At 38.0% G+C, this 25,649-nt stretch overlaps 1 protein-coding gene across 1 annotated transcript; it reads right to left on the bottom strand.

The window, feature by feature from the left end:
* Window positions 1-346: 346 nt before the first annotated feature.
* On the bottom strand, window positions 347-25,649 carry LOC139147560 (3-ketodihydrosphingosine reductase-like). The gene is made up of 10 exons (XM_070718686.1): window positions 25,417-25,649; window positions 20,954-21,043; window positions 20,658-20,717; window positions 19,747-19,812; window positions 14,666-14,761; window positions 13,960-14,151; window positions 13,724-13,807; window positions 13,245-13,328; window positions 11,458-11,559; window positions 347-2,268 (listed from the first exon to the last, which is right to left on the bottom strand). Exons 1-10 carry the CDS (start codon window positions 25,537-25,539, stop codon window positions 2,155-2,157), a joined length of 1,011 nt encoding a protein of 336 aa, XP_070574787.1. The 5' UTR covers window positions 25,540-25,649; the 3' UTR covers window positions 347-2,154.

The raw sequence follows: 25,649 nt of genomic DNA, 5'->3' as shown, positions 1-25,649 counted from the left end.
ATTGCAAAAGTCCAAGCGAGTAAATATTGATTATCTATTACCGGTAACCTAAAGCACATAAAATCACTTTGTGCAGAGCAATGTAGAAATATTACACAGTGTAATTTATTACTATCGAAATACATATTCTTTATTTGATGTTTTGATAACAGTAACTCTATTTGATGCTAACAAGCAACACAAACTATGGACTATCCATATCCGTTAAGAAATTTGACAACATCAAAATGTTTTTACTGTCAAATAAAATTTCAGCGTAAAAGTCTACATGAAATATTACATCTGCTGTTCCTCCTAACGCTCATATTCATCATTTGCACCAAGGAAGATGTGTGAGGCAACTGGAAATAAACGTACTGCACCAACTGAACAACAGAATACTCATTGATTAAAATAGAAACATCAAAACTGTTTTGTGCTGAACAAGTTGTTACCATGGAATTTCTTACAAGTGCTGAACATTTTAAAGTCAACTACTCGGTATCTAGCAAAGGCTGTCTGAACGGATGAGCTGGCCTCCTGTCCTACTGAAACAAAAACTTCAACACCACTTTTGTAATCATACAAAGATTTCTGAGAAAATGCTTTTGCACATTACTGCAATATGGCACTACCGATGAGTAAAATGCATTTTCTAAAGAAAATTTTAACGTAAATAACTTACACGAGATCTGACCTTACCAGTGGTAGTGAGCATTACACCCTAACTTGACAATGACTTTGAAAAGATAACAAAGAACACTGACATCAAAAATCATCTAGCTCTATCATTCTCTTGAAAGAAGCTCTGTGAATAACACATGACAGTGTACAGATCCACACAAAAAAAGTTATATTATTGACCCCTTCTGATTCAGAAGAAACTGATGAAAGACAAAGTGTATTAAAAAAATATCACATCTCACTTTAAAGACAGCCAACATCTTAACACTAAAATACACAGAGATATTAAAATATACAAGCATAAACAAACTATGTCTTCCTATCTACAAAGGAATTCATTTTTCAATAGCGACTTCCATTTTATCCTGTAAAGGCTAAATAATCTTACACTATGCATGAGAGTAAATATCACAGCCACGAAACAATCAAAGTTTAAGTCAATTTTTCTGGATAAAACTTTCGAACATTTTGTTTCAGTTTCCATCAAATGCTTATGAACTTGTCCGAGCGAATACAAATACATATCAAAATCTCAAAAGAAGTTCTGACATGAAGCACTCAAAAGTGGTAAGGTAGAACGCGCCTTGAGGAAAGATATTTAGACTCTCAAACTTTTACCACATTTGTTTATTCTACCATTTGTGGAGGTTCATTTTGAAGCTCAAGGAGTAAAAACAGTTTTAACCAGCTCTTTTTTTCAAAATCAAAAGTTTCATTTCTCACTGAAGAGCTAACACATTGATATCGACCATTTTGAATTTCAAGTTTCAGTATACATAAGATAATTTGTTTCTCCAGTACCAGATTTTGCATGTGGGCCCCTAATTTTGATTCTTGATTTTGAATGGCAAGGATTGAAACTTTCCTTATGGAAACTTTAAGCTAACATAAGTCTTTCAATTTCAAGGCGCGCACTAACTCTCTGTATTGGCAATATGTAAGTCAGCCTTCATTTATTTTGAAATAAAAGTAACAGAAAATTGGTATGGGAACATTGTTATTTACGGTACTTTACTTTTCTGCCACACTCTATCATCAAAAAGTTTAATCACACTATAAAAGGTAGTATAGTTGTGCGTAGGTTCATAGCAAGGGTTCAAGTCTAAGAGGGGTGTGCATATCTGTTCTAAAATCTGTTGGTTCCCAGACTTGCCACCCATCGTGATTCTCAGGATACTAGTATTGGCAAACTTGCGTTCACCATGGCTTTGACGAACACTATAGCATGACAAAGTCTAAGAAACATACAGCTTGGTCCTGATTTGAGACAGTGGATACACCCACTTCTGAGTTTCTGAACATTTGTCAGAGTGAAATAATGTCCTCTTTGGGAAGAAAGTTGGAAATTGTGATATCCACTGAATATGCTAATATGTACCTAGCTGAGCAATAAACACTCATTTTCAAACCCTCAGTCTCTGTCTGTAAGATACATGTAATATGTCATTATTGCATAAAGGTAAACATGACTGTGCAGTGTGCCAGTTCTGCTCACTGTCTCTCAGTGCCAGTGGAGTTCTTTTCCTCCATACACTTTTTAATAATTCTGTCAAAGCTTCCGAGGTAAAAGAAAGAGATTACACGGAACAGTCCCATCGACGCAACCTGGAATGAAAAATATAGAAAGTTCAGGATTAAGAGCTTTGTTCAATGCATGCTCGGTTCCAACAATGATCATCTCATCAAGTTTCTGTCTTACCTTCTGTTGACATGAACATTTTTAAATCTCATTTTTTGGTTTGAATGATAATATTACACTAGCGTTACCAATGAAATGGTAACTCCTTCTGCCAATACAAATGATCAATTTAAAACAAAATGACGAAAAAGAACTTTTAGATTCTGTGTCAAAGTTGTGCCTTGTCAAAGCATTTCTCTGATTTTGTCTTTCCCCACTGGGAAGTTAACATCGGATGAAAAGAAAACGCTACTCAGTATGAGTGTTTTAGTGACATATGGTTTTGAATCTCTACTGTGGTGTAATAATCAACCCTAACAAACATTTGGGATTTGGCACGATGTGGAATCAGTATTGACAGTTTCCAAGAACATCATCATGCTGAGCCTGACGTGGGAGAAACACTCGAGTGAAGGGAATTATTGGTCGAAGCAAGTCTTGATCACAACAGACCAGCTGCCATGTTGAAGTATACTGGGATTACACCCTAAATTGACATGTAAAATTACGGCTAATTGTCTTGTTTTTGTGTCAGCTTTGAAAGAAGTTATCAGCCTTGAGAGAAGGTTTGAAATAGATGACACGCACATGCACAAATATGTGATCTCAGTCTCCATCTTGCATATCACAAGGCATGGCCGAAAAAGAAGGAATATGCTATTGGTGTACCGTGCTCCATCATGATGAATAAAGGTTAACAATTAATGCTTGTTGTTCCAGCTTAACCTGTCCATACCTAATTCCCTGTAAACAGGTCCCCAACAACCACTGATAAAAATAGCGTCAATGACACTGTAGCTCCCATCCTGGACTTATGGCGCGTAATGCATGCCAAAATTAACATCCGTTTTCTTACACCACTGACCGAATTTTTCCACTAGTCATCCACATTCGGCTTGCCGATTTCGAACCCACTCACTGAATTATTCAAGTGGTTAGCGATTTCTGAACCCACTTACTGCATCCTTCACGTGGTCAGCGATTTCTGAACCCACTCACTTACATTCAAGTGGTTAGCGATTTCTGAACCCACTCGCTGAATTCTTCATGTGGTCAGCGATTTCTGAACCCACTCACTGAATTCTTCATGTGGTCAGCGTTTTCTGAACCCACTCACTGACATTCAAGTGGTTAGCGATTTCTGAACCCACTCGCTGAATTCTTCATGTGGTCAGCGATTTCTGAACCCACTCACTGAATTCTTCATGTGGTCAGCGTTTTCTGAACCCACTCACTGAATTCTTCATGTGGTCAGCGATTTCTGAACCCACTCACTGAATTCTTCATGTGGTCAGCGTTTTCTGAACCCACTCACTTACATTCAAGTGGTTAGCGATTTCTGAACCCACTGACCGAATCCTTCAAGTGGTCAGCGATTGCTGAACCAACTCACCGAATCCTTTGACTACTTGCCTACATTCCGCTAGGCACCTCAGCAGACTTGATATTTTTTTCTATCATAATCCGGTCACTCAAAAAGAGACCCGTCAAATTCACTCACGGATTCTTAAGGTGGCTGACCATTACGCTAGGGGGTCTTTATCAAAGCTTGTAAGATGTGACCCGGAAATGAATCTAATAGATACTGAATCGCATGGTTCGCATGCCCAGCCCGCCTCACAAAACGTGTACAATGAACAGTAAAAGGAGTGAAAAATGACTTCTTGTCCGGACCAGAAGTCAGGCTTTCTTGACACACAAGACGAAACGTAATGACACCACCGTCAATCTACCCAAGCACAGTCCCTCTATAGATAGAGGGACTGTGACGCAAGTTTTGTTTTACTGTGGCGTCCATAGAAACCTATGCTCTTCGAAAAGGTCTGGTCAATCGAAACTGGAGACTCAGCCAAAGACGCGCAAAAGTTCGGCGAAATACTGGAAAGATATAAATATGTAGGTGTTTACAGATTTTCCGACTATAATGAGCCGTGCAAACAAACGTCTTGAACAGCTAAAGTAACGATGGATGGAGGCAGTCGATGTTAAAGCTTCATGCAAGGCATTGCACGTTGTGACCGACGGTACGGAGATCAAGTTTGCTGAATGAATTGAGAGAGAAAAAACATATATAAATAAAAATTCAATATTTCACCATCGTAATCATTGAACTAGTCGTTTCTTCCATTATGCAGTATTATGAAAATGTCGTTGAAAATAAATGACGGGACTGCTTCTGCTCTGTCTACTCAAACGAAGTTTGGTGTACGGCGGCGGGCTACGCCGTATGTACAGGATAGGCAATACATGTACAGCCCATCAACTTCGCATATCGTTGCCGTAATTGAAAATGCATAGAAAGGAACAAATTATATCTTGAATACAGTATAAAAGTCTTACTTAGTAAATTTAAAAGTATTTCCAAATAATATCAAACGTAACGGGTATCTTAATCCTCATAAGGACTACCGTAGTACAATAACCGGCTAGATGCGAGCACAACATTAATGGCGCCCCAGGCATGTTAGAAGTTCGAACACAAGAGAGATCCCGGCCGGCCTCACTGCAAAGTCGTCCCCGTGCACACCCGGCCCAACACAAACTAACCTCTTGGTTTGATTCTGTTGTTTACTTATTTTTTAAAGAATTCATGACACATATATCTGCACAATTTGCTTAGGCTGTAGTCTAGAGACGTTCGGAGTGAGCTATGGCGTACCGCTAAGCATGGACGTAGCCTAATATTCGGTCCATGCGTAAGGCAGGCCCCAAATAACGTTCTGGCTATCGACACGATGATCGTGTTGGTAAGCAAGAAAAAGCACCTTATCGACACAATCATGATAACTTGCCATTAAATGCAAATTGTACACTTATGTCACCATTTTGCTGTATCAGATGGTCTCAAATGTATGGCTTTCGTGTTGAAAGAGTTTCCTCGTGTGACAAAAAGTGTGTTCTCAATAATTAGCCTTAGACCCACGTGTTCAATTGACAATTGAATTGCTGACATCGCTTGCTAAATCCTATCGCTGTTTCATAATAAACAACCATGAAATCGTGTTCGCGATCTCAATTTTCACGTTTTCGAGACTCAAACTGCCCCCCTAAAATGAATTCGAGAACATATACAAACAAAATTGCAGCTTCAAACATACAACAACATGAGGTGTGTGGATTAATGCTTCCCCCCCCCCCCCCCAGCAAGTGTGTTCGAATCCCACTCAGGATGAACAATTTTTTTCTTTTTTCTCTTTCATTCTTTCCGTTATTTTGTAATTTTTCTCTTCTCTCACCCTCTTTTTTCCGATTTGTTCTCTTTTCTCGTTACAATCATTGCATATTGACAATGTCCGCTGATCTTTGATGGAGATTCAGAACTTTAAATTTACAAAGTATCATGCCTTTAGCTATAAGGAAGACAAGTGCGCGGATACACATTAAAGTAAATTTACTTGCCCAAAGTTCTGTATCCTCTGAAACACAGTAACAGTACGTTTTTAAACAGAGGAGAACAAAATAAAATCATTCGCAGGTCATTCAGCCAGCGACCGTGGACATTTGCCCGGGCAGGGTGCGGCATGGCCCAGGAATTTTTTGGGACTGTTGGCTGATGAGAGCCTCTTATTATACGACACTTAACTATTCTAAGGTCTTAAAATACGTTAAGAACATTTCCTTTTATCGTTTCCTAGGAATGTTCCTTGTTTTAACTTAGTTATACCACTCTCCGCCTCGTGCCCATTGTTCTAACCATGCTCTCTTATTTCCATAACCGAATATTTTACTGTATACCACCTGGCTTTCTTTTGTTTAAAAAGTGTCCGATTTACAAGTTCTTTTGTTTAAAAGTGTCCGATTTACTAGTAAATCGGACAGTTCTTTTGTTAAAAACTGTCCGGTTTACTAGTAAATCGGACACTTTTAAACAAAAGAACTTGTGAAATGGACACTTTTTCAACAAAAGAAAGTCACGTGGCGACGAGTTAAAAAAAACAAATGCGAGACATTATACCAGAAGAAATTTATTTCACCATCAAGTAAAGAGTAAAGACACTTTAAAAGAATCACCGGACTGAATTAATTTTGCACGACTGTACGTCTCAAAATCAATTACAGGTCACCGTGAAATAACGGTATTGATTGCAAATATCACTTCTGTGTTAAGGTTATTGTCATCACGATCATTCGAAGCTGAAATTTAAGATTTCAAAGTCAGTTATCAACACTGAATGTAGAGGTTTCAATCGCCTTTGGTAAAGTTAAATCTAGCTACAGGCAGTTAAATTACGATATTCAATTACCATATTGTCGTTTTTCTGAACCGTACGATGACGAGAGCTGTACTTCCATGCGAGCGATCACTCGTGCAAGGCATGCTGCAAGACGTATACATGTGCGTTGTCAACAAACCCGCGCGGCAATCTAACTCGATCGGGCAGTATTTAGCGTTTGTATGTCACTATATACAGAAGCACAAATTTGGCTTATTTCTTCACTGAACAACATTTCAAGATGGATGAAAGGGAATAACATGTAATTTCGAACAAAAAGGTTAAAAGTTAAAAAATAATGGGGCTTTAAGGCCTGGAAGAAAAATAAAATAAGGCCAGGAGAAAAAATAATTGTTCATCGGAATCGCCGCTTCTACTTTGGCATATTTGGAATTTTTTTTTTTTTTTGATCGCGGCAAATTCTTACTTTCACATTACAAATATGTTTAGTACTGCCGCTGGTGGCGCCCTACACTTTGTCGGGTTTTCGCGGGCATGGGATTTTTGAATGAGACTTCCTACGTGTTTGTATGGACTTTAGTTGACCGCCAACACGTTGTTGTGACGTCTGAATTTGGCGAATCACGACGCAAAGTGGGTCGATTTGGTTAGGTTAGTACATGTCTCGTTTTGTGAAAGGTTAGTACATGTCACATGAGTATTAATTTGATCGCCACATTCGACGTGATGGCCAACAGTTAGTTCCAGAACGAGACTATAGCATTCAGTGTTTGTCCTGATATTACGTTCGGCGATTTGTTCAACAAGATCGTGACAGCAGATGGACGGTGCATCCGATTGAATGAAAATTGCATCGAAAGTATAAAAAATTACGGCAATGACAAAACACATGGTTGCGTCGATGTTAAAGTACGATCTGAATGATGACTATATAACTTCACTCCCATCACAGTACAGTGTTGTTAGACCATTAAAATGTGTAGAGACAGTGGTAAAGAGGCCAAAACATGGGGCCAAATAAAATGAAAAAACTCAGATGCTAGGTCCCACCAGGACAATATTAAAGGACAATACTGAATTGTTGGATTTCAGTGATTTGCTGTACATTTCAGTTTTATTCTGAGAGAATGTTGAAATACTCAGAATATGTTGTGCAAACACTAACTGTGAATGTAATGGCCTATGTTATTGATGGGAATATAGTCTTGAATTCAGTTACCAGTATATCAGTGTTTCTTGTCTGAGATATTTCTGGTAAAAAGGGAAACAATTATCTTGCCTTGTCAGCATCTGTGCAAAAATGCCAGAGAACCGCGTTTACCTTCGGCCTAAAAAAAATAAAATAAAAAATTTTCGCTCGCCGCTCCTGGAACTTGGTCCAAAAATCCGATGAACAAGATTTTTTTTTCTCTGGCCTAAAAAATTCCACTGACAGAGTGTGTTATTGACGTAAACGCACTTGTTGTCGACGTAAAACTCAGAGGTCAAAGTAAATTTCGACCCCTTAGCATTCTAATAAAAATTGACACCACAATTTTTGTGACGACATTTGACGTAGGCATGACGCTGTGTGACGTAGGGGTCTGTTTCGTGTCATAAGTAGAAACTAATGAAGTTGAGCTTAGGGAGTTCAGTACTTGAAGAATTCAGTGACTTGGTTCAGAAATCGCTAACCACTTGAAGGATTCAGTGAGTGGGTTCAGAATCGCTGACCACATGAAGAATTCAGTGAGTGGGTTCAGAAATCGCTGACCACATGAAGAATTCAGCGAGTGGGTTCAGAAATCGCTAACCACTTGAATGTAAGTGAGTGGGTTCAGAAAACGCTGACCACATGAAGAATTCAGTGAGTGGGTTCAGAAATCGCTAACCACTTGAATGTAAGTGAGTGGGTTCAGAAATCGCTGACCACGTGAAGGATGCAGTAAGTGGGTTCAGAATCGCTAACCACTTGAATAATTCAGTGAGTGGGTTCAGAAATTGGCAAGCCGAATGTGGATGACTAGTGGAAAATTCGGTCATGGTGTAAGAAAACGGATGTTAATTTTGGCATGCATTACGCGCCATACTGGACTATTTAGTGTTTGTTCTCTGGTCAGATATTTGAACATGTGTGAAAGGGATAAAGTGCATGAAGTGAAAATACTTAATGAAATGTACTGGAGACAGTGAAATATGTTTAATGTAATTATTCAGAATATAAAATGGAAAAAATACACAATTAGATATATCGAATACTGTGATACAACCATTAAATCAACAAGTCATTTACAATGACATAGTCCCCACTTGTAATAGGAGTATTAGTCTTGATGGGGCAGGAAAATGTGGTCATTAAGAAGTATCACTGGAGTGTATATGTTGAGATCTATGGGCACATAGGTCTACCGTATGTCGTTGTTCCCAATTTGAAACACATGAGGCATGTCTAAGTTATGGTTCTAAATCGGGAAAAAAGATCAGACCTCTAGCAGTATTGGCCAGCCAAGAATACATATGCGCATTATAAATGAGGTACAAGATGTGACATCTTAAGGTCTAATATCCTATCAAAATTGGGGGTATAGAACTTGTGGTTACTGAAATATGCATATATATGTATAATCAAGGTCAAAGGTCATCGAGGTCACATGACATTTTGAAAAAAAAAATTATATTGCTAATTAATCCCTATATGCCAAAAAATCAGATCTCTAGCTCTATTCGCTTGCCCAGAATTAGATGTGTACATAATTAATGAGGTAAGCGTGTGTTGTCATAAGGTCTCCCATCCTACTAAATACAAAGGACATAGCACTTGTGGTTACTTATTTATTGACATAAACATATATTTTAGGTAAAAGGTCATCGAGGTCACATGACATTTGGTCAAAAATTTCTCTCCTATAGTTATCCCTATATACCAAAAATCAGACATCCAGCTCTATTGGCTCGCTCAGAATGAGATATGCGCATAATTATTGAGGTACAGTATGTGGCGTCATAAGGTGTCCAATCATACCAAACATGAAGGGTGTAGCACTTGTGGTTACCGAGTTATGGAAAAGTATGTATATTTGAGGTCAAAGGTCACCGAGGTCACGTGACATTTTGTCAAAAAATTGTTTTGCTAAGTTATCCTATATACCAAAAATCAGACCTCTAGCTCTATTGGCTCGCTCAAAATTAGATATGTGCATAATTAATGAGGTACAATATGTGGCGTCATAAGCTGTCCCATCATACCATACATGAAGGCTGTAGCACTTGTGGTTACTGAGTTATGGACAAATATGTATATTTGAGGTCAAAGGTCACAGAGGTCACGTGACATTTTGTCAAAAAAATTGTATTGCTAAGTTATCCCTATATACCAAAAATCAGACCTCTAGCTCTATTGGCTCGCTCAAAATTAGATATGCGCATAAGTAATGAGGTACAATATGTGGCGTCATAAGCTGTCCCATCATACCATACATGAGGCTGTAGCACTTGTGGGTACTGAGTTATGGACAAATATGTATTTTGAGGTCAAAGGTCACCGAGGTCACGTGACATTTTGTCAAAAAAATTGTTTTGCTAAGTTATCCCTATATACCAAAAATCAGACCTCTAGCTCTATTGGCTCGCTCAAAATTAGATATGCGCATAATTAATGAGGTACAATATGTGGCGTCATAAGGTGTCCCATCATACCATACATGAAGGCTGTAGCACTTGTGGTTACTGAGTTATGGACAAACATGTATATTTGAGATCAAAGGTCATCAAGGTCACATGACATTTTGTCAAAATATCCAAGATATCTGCGTGAACAGATGGACTCACAGATGGACGAACAGACGGACATGACCCAATCTATAAGCTCACTGGACTTCATCCTTGGGGACTAAAAATTGTGTCACTGCATCCTTTTTGCAATATGAATACGTGAGAAACTAAATTTTTATTTTTTGTGGCCTTATACACGGGAGTCTATGGAGATCTGCCTTATACATGGGAGTCTATGGACGTGTAAACTAAAAATATACAAATTTCACCACAATTTGCCCAAATTGGGAAAGGTCACTCCTATGCACTTCCATACCAAGTTTCAAATCAATCGGACTGGTGGTTTCAGAGCAGGAGATTTTTTGACCAAAAATGGGAGAAAATTACAAAAAATTCATGAAAAATAGCAAGTCCAAGATACTGACCCAAGATGCGCACAATCATTTCATGTCAGCCCAAAGTACTTACATGCTAATTTTTCATGTAATCTGCTCAGTGGTTATTGAGTTTTTTCAATTTTGACTGTTTTTACATTTTTCACTTAATTTGCATATTTTTGGCAATGACAACTTCATTTGAACAAAATCTCATCTACACCCATCATCCATGTACACACCAAATATCAAGATGAAATGTACAGCGGTTTTGGAGTTTTTGATGTTGACGGACAGACATACAGACATACAGACACACAGACATACAGACATACAGACATACAGACATACATACATACAGACATTTTCCTAGCCTATAAGAATAGCTTCCATTGCCATATATACATATGGCTATGGAGCTAAAAATGGGTTTGGCCCAAACCATGGCAGTCAAAGGGTGAGCATTCTGGTATGCATGCTGCTTAATTTTTGCTTGAGATCTGCTTACTAAGATGAGCACATGTTTGGTTTTGTGATGAGAAGTGAATGAAAATCATGATGTACTTGAATGACATTTAACAGACAAGCACAATGTCAATATGTCCAGCTAACGTATAAAAGAATATACCAGTATCTACAACATCTGGGGAATAAGTTTGGAACAAGAAATATCGAAACAGTTGCCCTGTGATATGTATAATTAACCATTCTCCACATCAACCAATGAGGGAGCAGTTCTCTCCACATCAACCATGAGGAGCAGTTCTGGTTGATTGTTGGCACTACATTAAGGCACTGTTCAGTATAGTAATCTTACCTGCTTGACGCCTTCCATCATTGACGTGACAGGTGAGAATCCACACGTCAGGTTGGCCAACATCATGCCATCAACACCAATGTAGCTGAGAAAACGACCAAGCTAAAATGCCCAGGAAGGAGAAAGATACGTACAGTGAGCAAGGCAATGAATTGTGGCAAATGATGATTCTATATTTAAAATATCACCAATGCAATTATCAACTTCTCATGTGACATTGTAATTCCTTCTTTCTTTGATTCCATACAAGTCATGTGATTGCATCTTTAGCAAAATATCTAACTGTTTTATAATTGACATTTTTATTATCATTTTGTTGACAATTTTCTGCCAACTTGAAGATAGCTTCCATTCGACCCATATCATAGGTGACAGAATCACCATGCACAAATGGTTGGTTTATCTGATGACATTAGATGAATTGGCTCATGCATGTGGGAAAAACAAGGGAAAACTGAAAAGTGTATCTGACACTGTCTCGGTCAACAATGGTTATTAGTTCATTTACAGCCCAATTAGCTGTATCTTTTTTGTTTTTGTTTATTTTCAAAATGTATCTAACTTCATTTCGTATTTCTTCACATTCTCTGAATATTGAAAGGGGCAGATATGACAGTGTGAATGAAGACCAAAGAGTCTGTACATGCAACAACATTTCTATTGAAAACGAATTTCATTTTCTACTAGTCTGCCCACATTATACTGATCTAAGAATGAATATATACCAGAATATTACCGTCTTACCCAAATATTGAGAAATTTGTTTGTCTTATACGAAGTGAAAACGTAGAAATCATTCGTAATATCTGTAATTTTTATTTTATGCTTCAAGAAAGGAACGAAGAAGGCAGATTTGTATAAACACAGTTTGATTTGTATATCAGTGAACATGTACCTATGACCAAACATATACTATGTATTTATTTTTCTGTAACACAAAGGGCCGGTGGCCTAGAGTGAGAACAATAAAATCTTATTTTTGTTTTTGTTCCAAACAGATTGTTTGAAATTAAGGTAGAACGTGCCTCTGGGATGGACAGTCAGACTCTGAAATTTCTAAAATTTTTTCTGATTTACCACATGTGGGGGCTCATTTTAAAGCACTTGGAGAAAGAAACACTTTCACAGTCGTAGTTTTTTGAAAATCGAAAATTCTATTTTCCATCAATAGAGTTAACACTGGGATGGTGGCCATTTTGAATTTCAAACATCGCAAAATGTTGGGTAGTTTCGCTAGTTCCAAACTTTGAATGGCGACTCCTGATTTTTGTTGATTTGGTAAGAGAATGGTTGACAGCTTCATTCAGGAAAATTTGAGCAAAAATTTTTGTCCTTCACTTTTGAGGCGCATACTACCTTAAATACAAAATTATTTAAAAATACTTACTGAAGTGTCACAACAAACGTTTTTCACACATTGGCTAGGAACACACAACTTAAAATTTTAACAACTAAATAATTTTCGAGTTGAAACTCAAAATGGCAGCTGCAAATATACTCATAAGCGTCTGAATTCAATTGACCTAGTCCATCACCAAAATTGAAATGTTGACATTTTCAAAGACAATATTGTAGCGAATAGTGGGATTCTAAAGCATCTCTTGGAAGGTTTGGTGGTAATTTGTGTTATGTAAATGCAAAAAGACACAGCCAAACAGGGCTTTAACACAACAGAGAAACAAAGTATGATATATCTACATTGGGATTATACAAAACTACAAATACAAGAATACAGGAGGAAATTTTCAAGAAGAAATCCACATGAGGTATGTATGGCTAATACTGACCAATGCATCATTGAAGATAGCATTTGCAACATATTCAGGCTGGAATAATCCCGATGACTCCGATATCAAATGCGTCTCTCTAGGCTGAAAATGAAAATGATATTTCAAGACACGGGTTACATGCATGACTGCCCTCTGGTGGCAGGATTGCAATGGCACATGTATACTGCTGATAGTACAGAACTTACAGTATGGCTGATCAAAACACAGAGCGTATATTTATACAGTGCTGTTTTACACTCCACAAAAATTGTATGGAGACAGCATGACAGCTGAGTCAGTGTTTAAACAAAACAGTCAACTACCTCTAACAGGATCAGTACAAATATCTACAAATTACACTGTAGCTTGTTTGTAATGTTTTGCACTTTAAAACATTTGTTTGTTTTTATTGCATTAGCCTGAAGGATAGATTTTATATTGAAATGTGGATTACAAAAAACTTTGATAGTACTGTCCTTTCCATATCAAGGACTCACCTTTGAAATATTTTCTGTTTGAAATCCTGGAGTGTCAGTGTCCGGAGGAAAGCTTAGAGTGATGTAAACATTGTATGGTTTCACCTGGAAATACATCATAAATATGACAACAATCAGCAATTTGAAAATCACAAATTTCACAACTGTTCACACACAAATACAACCTTTTGGTCTTAACAGATATGGAGAGAGCCTGGGGAAATCTCTGGAAGCTTGCATTGACTCTTTGGACATACCTCCATCTGCAAGGCCTCTGCGAATCCCCTGAGTGCAAATTTGGAGGCACAGTACCCCGTGTAACCATAGACACCCAGCTGTCCAGCCTGGGACGACACAAACACCAGCCTTCCTTGCTTTCTCTCCTTCATGTACGGCAACACCGCTTTGGTCGTAGCGACGGCGCCGAGGTAGTTTATATCTAACAATCTCTGCAGTAAAGATAAAACAGTCTTGTCAGGGTAAGAGAATTATGCAATACTGGTTTCTTTGTGGTGAAGATCACTAGTTCTTATTACACAATTAACACATCATTTATATTCTCCAGGTATATTGTCAAGAGACAGAAAGTGAAATTGGAAGAGAATTTGCCCTAGTACCATTCAATACAGAAAAAAGATTAACTGTCTTTATGAAAATTATAAAATCATAAACTATATTACTGTAACGTACATACAAGATACTGAGCAAGTACAGTACATGTACAAGTATGTTGTAGAGTTCCTTAAAGGTACAGATTTTTTTGACTTTGTACACCTGTTCTATGTGTGTACCTATCTAACTCACACCTCACAAACCTTTGTTTTCCATTCAATTTCAAATCAGACTAAACAATTTTCTTTCTGTATATTCTCAACAGTAATATGTCTCATTCAACCATTTGATTTGAACTTGCAATCTGACAATATATAATTTCCTGAAACAACAAAATGGTAGTTTTCTTACCTTGAATTCTTCAAGATCCGTATCTTCGAATGCCTTGGCGATGGCAAACCCTGCAGAGTTGAGTAGCAGGTCACAGGGACCTGCCTCTTCTATAGCCTGCAGGTGAGGAAAAAAATGGCTTAAGAAACTGGGAAGTAGGATAAAGCTGGTTTCAACAAGAATGAAGTTGCTCTCTTCTAATGTTCCATGTCAAGAGAATACAACAACTTCTGAAGATCAACCGTGATCAACTCAAATAAATGAACGAATGGTGAGAGATTATCCATTGTCTTGTGCAATCATTGTATTGTACCTGGTTTGCATTGACTGGTCTGGAAATTGGCATATATTTCTTGTAGACACCAAAAAATTCACAAAAATTTGTGTGTAAAAAATTATTTTTGTCCGTGAGCAGGATAGAGGGTATAACATGTTTTGTCAACCACTCATCCAGCATGTTTCATGACTGACTTCTCCGATAAAACAAAACTGACTAAAATGGAATATAGACTTAATCCATTACAGCTCTACGTGCCCCATGAGCCCCCACAAATGGTGAATCAGAAACAACTGTAACAGTTTGGGAGTCCAAATATCTGTCCCCGAGGTGCATTTGACCTTGAGAGCTGATATCAATCCAGGTTATCATTCATTTATTGACAACAACAACGAGTATTGTACAAAATATCGTGTTTGGTGAGGCAAATGCTATGGTATTTCAACATACTTTACGTCAAAGAACAAGAACGTGTTCTTACATTATGACTCAAACAAGATGAAAATTTATCAAACGCTACGGCTGTTATCAATTTAGATATCCTATCTTAAAAATTGTAAGCACGGATCCAGCCAACAGATGTCTAATTTAATCTGTCGCACTGCTGTGATGGGATGAGAATATGAACACTGTCACTTGAAATATTATAAGCAAACGTTAAACGTCTTGTGGAATAAAAACGTCAACTCCCTGGTCTCCCTGCAGTGTGCTTTTTGTTCACTTATCTCTATTATATGCAGTATTAAAGGCTACGTGCCCTCTGAGCTAAATTAATGTGCTGCTGAGTGAGGGAAGTTATCTTGGATGCAGGAAAATGTTTCTATTACATGTACCTGTGTAGAACTGATGTGTAGGAATTTCAAGGTTTTCCCAAATTGCCTTTTAGTTTTGTGAATGCCAGGGAAAACTGGTCTCAGACCTGTCAGTAGGCTGCAGAAATTAATAAGAGTCACCACAAAATTGACCTTTATACAAGTGTTAATATTAATTCAGGTATCTGGCTGTAGATTTTCACAGTGTTCTTATGATAGATACTGAGTCATACCACAAACTTGGAGACTCTTTCATGCAACAGTAATTAAAAACATTTGACACGGTCGTTGGTTCCACTGAGTATTCAAAAGGTCGTTGGTTCCATGGAGTATTCAAAATTTTCATCCAGCCACATATCACTCTTTACAGTCCTCTCTCTGACAGACACAGGCACACTATGGACACGTAGACATGATGAACTGATAGCATTATGTTTACTGTAGCGTTTACCATGAAAATAAACACATAAATCTGTCCATCAAACTCTGCTCAACCTAGTCTATATTTACATTCAACAAGTCTATATTTACATTTATCATATTTTACAATATAGTGGGTACGACTATGCAAATTTCTGAACAGCAATCCATTGATTCATGAACTCGTTGAGTCACTTTTGGAATTTTGTGAAATTTCTTCAACTCAGCCCTACACCAGTGTGTGTTACTGGGGAAGATTTTAACTGAATCAGAGGAACTTTGAGTCTGTTGTGCATCAATTTAGCTTGTACGGTACACTGGTTCTGGGCACTTGAAATGTAAAATTACTGCCTAAGTTTATAGCTTGCTAATCAGATAGTATTAATTGTCAATATTCCCAGAAACTACTATGGTCGGTCACAGAGGCAGTGTTTGCTCTGCAGGGCAGTGAAAACACATTCGTGATACGTTCATGAAATGTTCGTGGTCAGTGACATCATCGTAAATGGCCAATTACTGGTTGTGCGTGAAGCTATGCTGGGAAAAAACTGTAACCTTTGCAAGCTGGCTGTTTTTATCTCTAAGAATTATCACCATTGTGTTGATTACAGTTCTTCTGATGAAAACATGCTATGCATACTAAGACATGACTTTGTAAGATGTTTTCTGGACACATTAACATCACACTGACAAAAAGACCAGTAACTGTAACTTTTGAAAATCTTTTGAGCATTTTATTCAATGCATCAACTATTTATTTCTTCAAGAACTTGTGTAGGCTGTTGAAATACCGCATATTTTGTAATACACTAAAGTATATCTGTGAAGTGTACCTTTCGAAACATTTTATCTTACGTCAACTTGTGCACAAAAAGGCAATGTGCAGCAGCTCAGAAGATTGTAGATTGCCATTAGTAACAGCAACTAACTCATTGGCTAGTTTGAAATAATAAGATCAATGTTTCAGCCAACCAAATGGTTTAAAGCTGCGGAAATGCTGCACATTAGCCCAGTTAAATGCTGCTATAAACAGTGTGGTTGAACTCAAATCTCATTTAATCCACATTAACATCATGAAGTGATGATGTAGTACCTTTTATACTCTTGTTTTGAAAAATGCTATAAAATCAGCCTCAAATACTTTTGAAACTGTTTTCCTGTACTTAATCAGAGATCGTGATTATGTTCTCTCATTACAAACCAGTCGCATATTTTGAATTAAAGAAATTCCGTATCTGTTACATGCAACGAGCAGAAACTGGTTTATCGAGAAAAAAGATGGATTTCTATTCAACTCCGATGTTTTATAAAGAAAATTTAATGAACAATATTTTATATATAATAATAATGTTTATTCCCAAAAAAAAAAAAAGTGAAGATCAAAATGTAAATTTACAATAAATCGATTACACAGAAGGAGGGAAAAGGAGTACGGAAATAGTTGTCCAGCAACTAATCGAGTCCGCCTTCAGCCTCATTAACATATTTTGGCAAAAGAATGTGGGCAAGCTGTTCCTCTGAAACACACGTAATTACATTACAGAAAACTACTCAGAAAAGAAAAAAATATAAAGAAATCAGAAATATATTACAGTGATACATTTCTTTAGACAAGAGATTGGAGATGTTTTCTATATTCACGTTTTAAATTATTTCTATTTGTTATGTTCCGTATGATATCAGGTATGCTGTTCCAAGTTTTTGTTGCTGTATATTTTACTGTAACTGACCTACTCTGTGTTTAGCTTTGGGTATTTCCAGATCATTTCGTTCCTTTGTCTTGTACAATATGAATGTGAAATTGGAGTAAAAAAGTCATGAAAAGTACATGGAAGTCTAGCATGAAGGCATCATGAACAAAGACTGCAAGCTGTAATTTATGCTGTTTGTAAATATCAAGTATATCTAGTTTTTTAAAAAGTGGTGCTGTGTGTTCTGTCCAATTACTACAGGTCATTGTGCGAATCATCTTTTTTTGAAGTACAAATATTTCATTAAGGTATGTTGGATATGTGGCTCCCTTCAAGACAATAAGTAGATGGGGAAGAACAAAGGCGTTATACAACAGGACTAAGATCGATCGTGGCATTATGTGACGTAATTTGTAAAAACACCAGTTAATTTGCTAATTTTCACACATACCTCATCAATGTGTTGTTTCCAAGAGAGGTTACTGTCGATAATTACTCCAACAAAAGAAGCACATTTCACTTTACGAATGTCATTGTTCTTCAATTGAAGTGAACCGCGACACTCAATATTTTTCTACAACTTTTCATGATCATGTAATTTGTTTTGTGGAATTGATTGTCAGTTTGTTGGCGTCACACCAGTTACTCACATGCCTAAAATCGTCATTAATAGTATGCAGATTAATACAATTTGAACTGTTACAAAATGTGTGGAATAAATTCGAGTCATCAGCATAAAGTCGAAAGTTAAACGCGTCTGATGACATAGGAATATCATTTATATAGATTAGGAAAAGGGTAGGGCCTAAAATTGATCCTTGGGGGACTCCACATGTGATTGTTTTTGCGTGAGAATTCACACCGTGTACACCAACGAACTGACTTCTTGACGATAAATAACTTTGAATCCAGCTAAGAGGTAAACCCCTTATACCATAGAATTCAAGTTTTGCAAGTAAAACATCGTGATTGATATCATCTGACCCCATATGGAAATATACCAGTATCATAACATTTAATTTCATTGCTGGTACAAACAATATAGTGATATTTTTGATCGAGACACAAAAATAGCATAGCTATATTTGCCATCAGGTATAATTGGAACACACCTAGGTGGTCCCAAGGCCGACTCTAAAAGCCTTGTTTTGAATTTAATGATTATGTTGACATTTCTTTTCGCATAAATCAACACATTTTGTGATTTACAAACAGTGATTTCTACAAACCGTTTCATTCATAATTTGCATGTTAGGTCACAAGTTACTGTTCAATGTCATGTTCATGGCACAACAGCTGTAACTTCTTACAAACAAGTCTATGCATTTATTCATTTTCGGTATGTACATTGAAATACAAAATATAAGCCTTGCCAACACAATGCCTTGCTTATAGCATGTAATGTAATTGTTTACAAGTGATTTCTAGGTCTGGACCAGTATTCAGTTCAATGTCAACATAGAAATGAGACAATAAGAACACGGAGACTTTCTTGCTGACAGAACAAAAATACCAGAAAACACATCATAAGTTACATCTAGTGGAACTTAAACAAAATTTTGAAAGCAGTTATAAAGAATAACTATAAAAAAAACAATGACCTTCACTGAACAGCACTAGCCCACTAGCAAATTCTATGTGGTTCAACCCTGTTATTATTAATTGGATCTCTACACAGCAAAATGGGGTGACAGAGTCAAAGTTGAAGCTGTACATTTCTTGACCTTTGACCTATTCAAATTGTATTTGCTGCATTTCTCATCTTTTTTCACTCTCTGTTTCTGAACTAACAAGTGCATGTCATCATCAAGGGAGACAGCTATAGCACACATGGTCAAAAAACTGTTGTAAAACTTTTCATTTCGATACAATACAAACCTATGAGACAGTATTATCACTGACCTCTTTCACAGCTTGAGCCAGTGTGTCATAATCCTTCGCCACGTCTACTGAGAATGTCAGAACTTTCTGAAAGAAGATGTTTTTAAGCAATATCAGTAAATATAATATGTGTTCTTTAAAAGTTTTAGTTTCACTATTTTCTTTTAAGTTAATATTATAATTTATAAAATCTATCACTAATTGTGTTCATTTTGATTTGTGGAAAACAAAAAGTTCACAACTTTATGACCTGACTTCAGCTTTGCATGAAATCCTCAAATCCTACAGAGCGCTCAATCAATGCAACATTATGATAATATTTTACCCTTTTGCCACAATGGTTCTGTCCCCCAAACTGTTGTTATCAATGGTAAGTGTGCACCTGTTTATAGGGATTTGGGGGTTGAACTATTTAATTTGGTGCTGGTAAATACTTAAATCAGCTTTACAATGGTTTGGGTTGAAAAGTTGGCGATACAAGAACGTTATATCAGTCGATCACAAAGAAATCACCTCTTCAAAAGTTGAAACATTATCTAGGAGGAGGCCATGCGCATTATAGTTAAAACAACACTACACATCCACACACATCCTGCTAGCTGTCGAGAATGCATCATTTACAAGCGTTGTTTGTGCGGATCTGGTGTTGTTATTTTGCTTACATCTGTGATCTCCTTCCAGATAATATTTCAACTTTTGCAGGGTTGATAATACCGTTTACCTGAGGGTTACACCTGACGGTGTTGGCAACTCCTCAATTATAATGTCTGGTTTCCGCCATTGTCGCTGTTTGAACACAAACCACTTTATATGGTGGCAATAACAGTTTCAGTTACAGAGTCTGTTATCTGCTGACAGTCTAGCTCTTTATGAACTAATGTGAGTACAAGAAGTCAATCAAAGACAGCCAGATTTGCAGCTATACAACTGACCTGAGTGTCAGGATACTTCAAATGTTTTTCAATCTCCACTTTGCATTGTTTTAGTCGTTCCTGAAATACATAAGCAAACAAACAGACAAACAAAATTAATAAATAAGAAACAAACAAATAAATGCTGCTCAACTAGTCCATGTGGCCTCTATAATGTTCAAAGTTATTGTTGATAACTGATTTGACATGTGTACTAGGGTCCATATGTCACTTCACATTGTACAAGATGCATTATGTGTGCAATATACTCATTTTATACAACACCATAACAGCTGTCTTCCATTATTTGTACTTACTTTGTTCCTTGCTAGCACTGTGACATTAGCACCTCTTTTCACAGCCTCAATAGCAAATGCCTTCCCAATACCACTTGATCCACCAGTTATCTACAGTCAAAACCAAATACATGCGACAAAAGCAGAAAAAAAAATGTAAATTTTTTTCAATACATAGTCCACTGACTGCATGATATATCAAATTATCTGAACGCCTCTTTTGGATATAAAATATAGCATAACCATAGACCCTCGAGAATTTTCTCAAGGGTCTATGGCATAACTAAAATAGCCTAACTAAATTTGCCTGTCGGTCAGTCACGGTGATTGCATTCATATTTAGCTGCACACATTGACCTGCTATTCACTAATTTGACCAGCCATTATGATTGATGTCCCATAAAACATTTCCTCGTCCTCAAAGGTCAATTAAGCATCTTTGAGCTCCAAACAGCTTTTATTTTGGTCATCCTGCCAGTTGAAATAAGCTGTAGAACTAAGAAGATTGAGAACAAAATGCATTAGTGAACATTTAATATCCATGCCATATTTGTGCAATTTAACTGAGGGTTCAACACCCTGGGTGCTATGTGGGGGTCCAGACACTTCGCACCAAAACCTTCGCCCACACAACTTCGTCCCAAAACCATTTCGTACCAAAACCACCTCGTCCCAAGTACTACTTCGCCCAACCCCACTTCGCCCCAAGTACCACATCATACTAAAACCACTTCGCCCAAAGTATAGTACCGTCAACTCGTCCTGAAACAACGATGTTACGACGTATCATAAGGTTGTTTTTACCTACAACTTGGAAGCATTAATGTATGGGACATTTTGGCAACCACGAACCATTTATTGTTGCATGAAACCATAAACGATAGAATAAGAAAAGAAACACGTAAATGCTACAACTCAGGTGCCGTGCGCGGAATTGCACAATGTCAATTTCGCGAAATGCGTACACTTTCAAGATTTCAGTCCCAGGATGACAGGAAGGTGGTTATTTTCAGCTTTACCAGTTAGCGGTAAGCTTCGGGCAAAGTGGTTTGGGGGACATGACTTTTGGGCGAAGTGGTTTTGGTACGAGGTTGTTTGTGCGAAATGGTATGGGACGAGATGGTATGATGCGAAGTGGTTTTGGTGCGAAGTGTCTGGGAACCAGTGTTGCATGGGGAGGGAGGGTGAATTGGGTAGATACTCTGATTTGTGTAATGCATGGATGTATGAGGGAATACAGTCATGCTTCACAGCCAACCCACTGATAAACAAAACCTCCAAAACAATACTTCGATTTCAAAATTTGAGTGTGTACAGATATCCACCTATTTGTTGCCTGGAGAAGAGTGCGACAGAATACAGCTTGAAATATAATTTAACCAATCACCTGAATCACCATTCAACTTTCAAGGCATATGATTTTTAGAGTGCCATGTGAACGTCAGATCTTTGTTAATTAGGGTCAAGCCTTATACTTCTTCACTACAAATTTACATGTACAGTTTATGATCATCTTAGTATGTTGCAGTGTTGTGTTACATGTAAATATGTCGTTCTGCCTCTCCATGGTACAACCATACCTCCATGGTACAACCAAGAACTGAAATACCACCACCAACTATCAGAATAGGTTTTCCAAATGTGTCGTTTGGCGCAAGGCATTTGTTTCTGCTTCAGTCATTCCAGTAAAAATACTATACTATCGGATTATCCAACATTTCTTATCGTAAATTTGAGGAGTTTTTACACGTAAAATCCTTGTTTTGAGCGTTTTGTGTTTATCTTTCAATTGCAGTTGTTGAATATACACATCGAACAAGTCATCGTTGATGACACAGTCCCTGCTTATCCATTTTGTTATAATCTTTTGTGTCTCGGTAGCTGTGGTCTAGGTCGCTGTGGAATGACATTGATGCAACGGGTGCATCAGGCCTGTGACTTGCATAATAAAGTAATCTGAGGAACGTTCAATAAATGACTCATCTCTGCCGGTAATGACCACTAAAGGAACTTTTGATTACATCACACATAACGATGCCCTCACTGCCTCTAGTGTCATGACGGCACATACTATACACATGGTTTGGTGGAATTTTCGAAATGCTATGGGATCGGGTATGTTGTTGTAATCAGCCATCAGCCATTTCGGATCATATAATGAAACAAATTAATGTGCACAAGAATGCGGCCATAGTATTTTATCTTCGTATCACTTTTGAACAAAATCTGTCCATCGAGGGACAGTGACCTATGTTTATGTTTCAAGGACATAAAAAAATCACACCAAAATTGAAATCAAATGGCTGTCTATATTGACCATATGAATCATAGCAGAAAATTAGTAGACATGCATATGTATGCCATAGTACTTTATCTTTGTACCAAGTCTCAACAACATTGGTTAAGGAATATTTGCATATGATTAAGCCTCAAAGACATGAAAAAATCCAAAAATGACCATCGGGCAGCAATATTGGAAAAAAATGACAATCTGGCAGCCATATTGGAACATGTCACGAAGTACATTGACATGTATGCCATAGTGCTTGATCTTTGTGCCAAGTTTGGACAAAATGGGTGTAATGACCTTTGAATTACGCTTCAAAGACATGCAAAATTCCAACAAAATGGCAGTTCTGCAGCCATATTGGATCCTATCGCAAGGTTAATTGATACATGCATATGCATGCCATAGTACGTGCTTTGCCTTTGTGCCAAGTTTGAACAAAATCGGTTCAAGGATGTTTGAGTTACGGTTCAAAGACACGAAAAACTGCAAACAAAATGGCCGCCTTGCGGCCAAATTGGATCATATCGCAAAATAATTTGACATGCACATGTAGGCCATAGTGTTATGCCTTTGTGCCAAATTTGAACAGAATCTGTTCAAGGATGTCTGAGTTATGGTCCAAAGACAAGAAAAATTGCAAACAAAATGGCCGCCTTGCGGCCATATTGGATCGTATCGCAATATAATTTGACATGCACATGTAGGCCATAGTGTTATGCCTTTGTGCCAAGTTTGAACAGAATCTGTTCAAGGATGTCTGAGTTATGGTCCAAAGACATGAAAAATTGCAACAAAATGGCCGCCTCGCGCCCATATTGGATCGTATCGCAAAATTATTTGACATTGATATGAAAGCGATAGTGTTATGCCTTTGTGCCAAGTTTGAACAGAATCTGCACAACGATGTCTGAGTTATGGTCCAAAGACATGAAAAATCGCAACAAAATGGCCGCCTCGCGGCCAAATTCGATCGTATCACAAAATAAATCGACGTCTATCTGTAGGTCATAGTGCTATGCCTTAGCTGCAAATTGTAGCTCTGCGGTGAGGCGGTCGGTGAGTTTTGGTTTTTGCGACCTCGCTCACCAGTAGAGCTACAATGCCGAAGGCCCTGTAGCATACAAAATAAGCGCGCCTGACATGGTGCGGCATTTTCATGTCAAATCCCACATATTTACTGCATTTGGTCGTACCGATTTGTCACCACTGAAGACTATACACTATACTACACTAACCTTGTCGTTTATGGGGTTTGGTATCAGCACAGACACTTCGATAACATTGAGCGTGTTTCTGGGAGCCGCCATTACCGGAAGTTGGTAAATGGCGGCTCCAAGAAATGTTTTTGAACGCGATCAACGTATTTGAACAAATACCAAACCCATACACGACAAGGTTAGTGTAGTATAGTGTTTAATCTTCAGTAGTGATAAATCAGTATGACCAAATGCAGTAAATATATGGGATTTTACATAAAATGCCATGCCATGTGCAGCGTCCTTATTTTGTATGCTTCAGGGCCTTCGGCATTGTAGCTCTACTGGTGAGCGAGGTCGCAAAAACCAAAACTCACCGACCGCCTCACCGTAGAGCTACAATTTTGCAGCTATGCTATGCCTTTGTGCCAAGTTTGAACGAAATTTGTTCTGCAGTGTCTGAGAAACTGTTGATGACGGACGGACGGACGGACGCACAGACGGGACCCAATCTATAAGTCCCCGCGGACGACTAAAAAGCATGCCAGATGTAAAGTTGATGACCCATCTCAGCATAAATAGGCCACGGCCGCATTGGAAAGTTTGTCGACCCATGGCCCCCGTTTGACCCCCCCCCCCCCCCCCCAATAAATACCAGAGAGCATAGAGTAATGCAAAGCCATGCAGGCAAACCATTTATGCGATCGCGGCTATCTAGGGCATAGACGCGAACTTGACGACCGACCACCTGCACTTGCCCCCGACTTTGTCAGATTGTGACCTGTAGTGTAATTGAGAAAGCTATGTGAGGAAATTATGTGTTATGGCAAGAAAGATCGCTTGGTGTACAGGATTGAGAGTAGTATTATCCGCAATCACTCCCGTTACAAGACATGCCGTCCATGCAATCACTCGGTACGACTGCGAGGCAAGAAACAACTTCGAGAGGATTAATTAATCCCCATCAATGTCATGTAATATCATGCAGGTTTACTCACTATCACGTGTCCTCGGTCGATTTTCAGCGTCCTTGGCGTTATGAGCGGGGAAAAGACATAAATAACGAGTATAAATGCGACGAAAATCGCCAAAGCTACGATTGGGTCCACGATTAGTTGCATGTTCACTCAAGAAAGTACGGTTCGAACATACTACGTAAACAGGGAGCGTACATTCATTCGATGAACTTCGGTTCGGATGCTGCTGCTGCGCAGGTTTCTTGTTATGGTGA

Source organism: Ptychodera flava, chromosome 13 (genome assembly GCF_041260155.1).
Source record: "Ptychodera flava strain L36383 chromosome 13, AS_Pfla_20210202, whole genome shotgun sequence".
Classification (NCBI taxonomy): domain Eukaryota; kingdom Metazoa; phylum Hemichordata; class Enteropneusta; family Ptychoderidae; genus Ptychodera; species Ptychodera flava.
The sequence above is the reverse complement of the archived record's forward strand: the minus strand, read 5'-3'. Positions and strand labels throughout refer to the sequence as shown.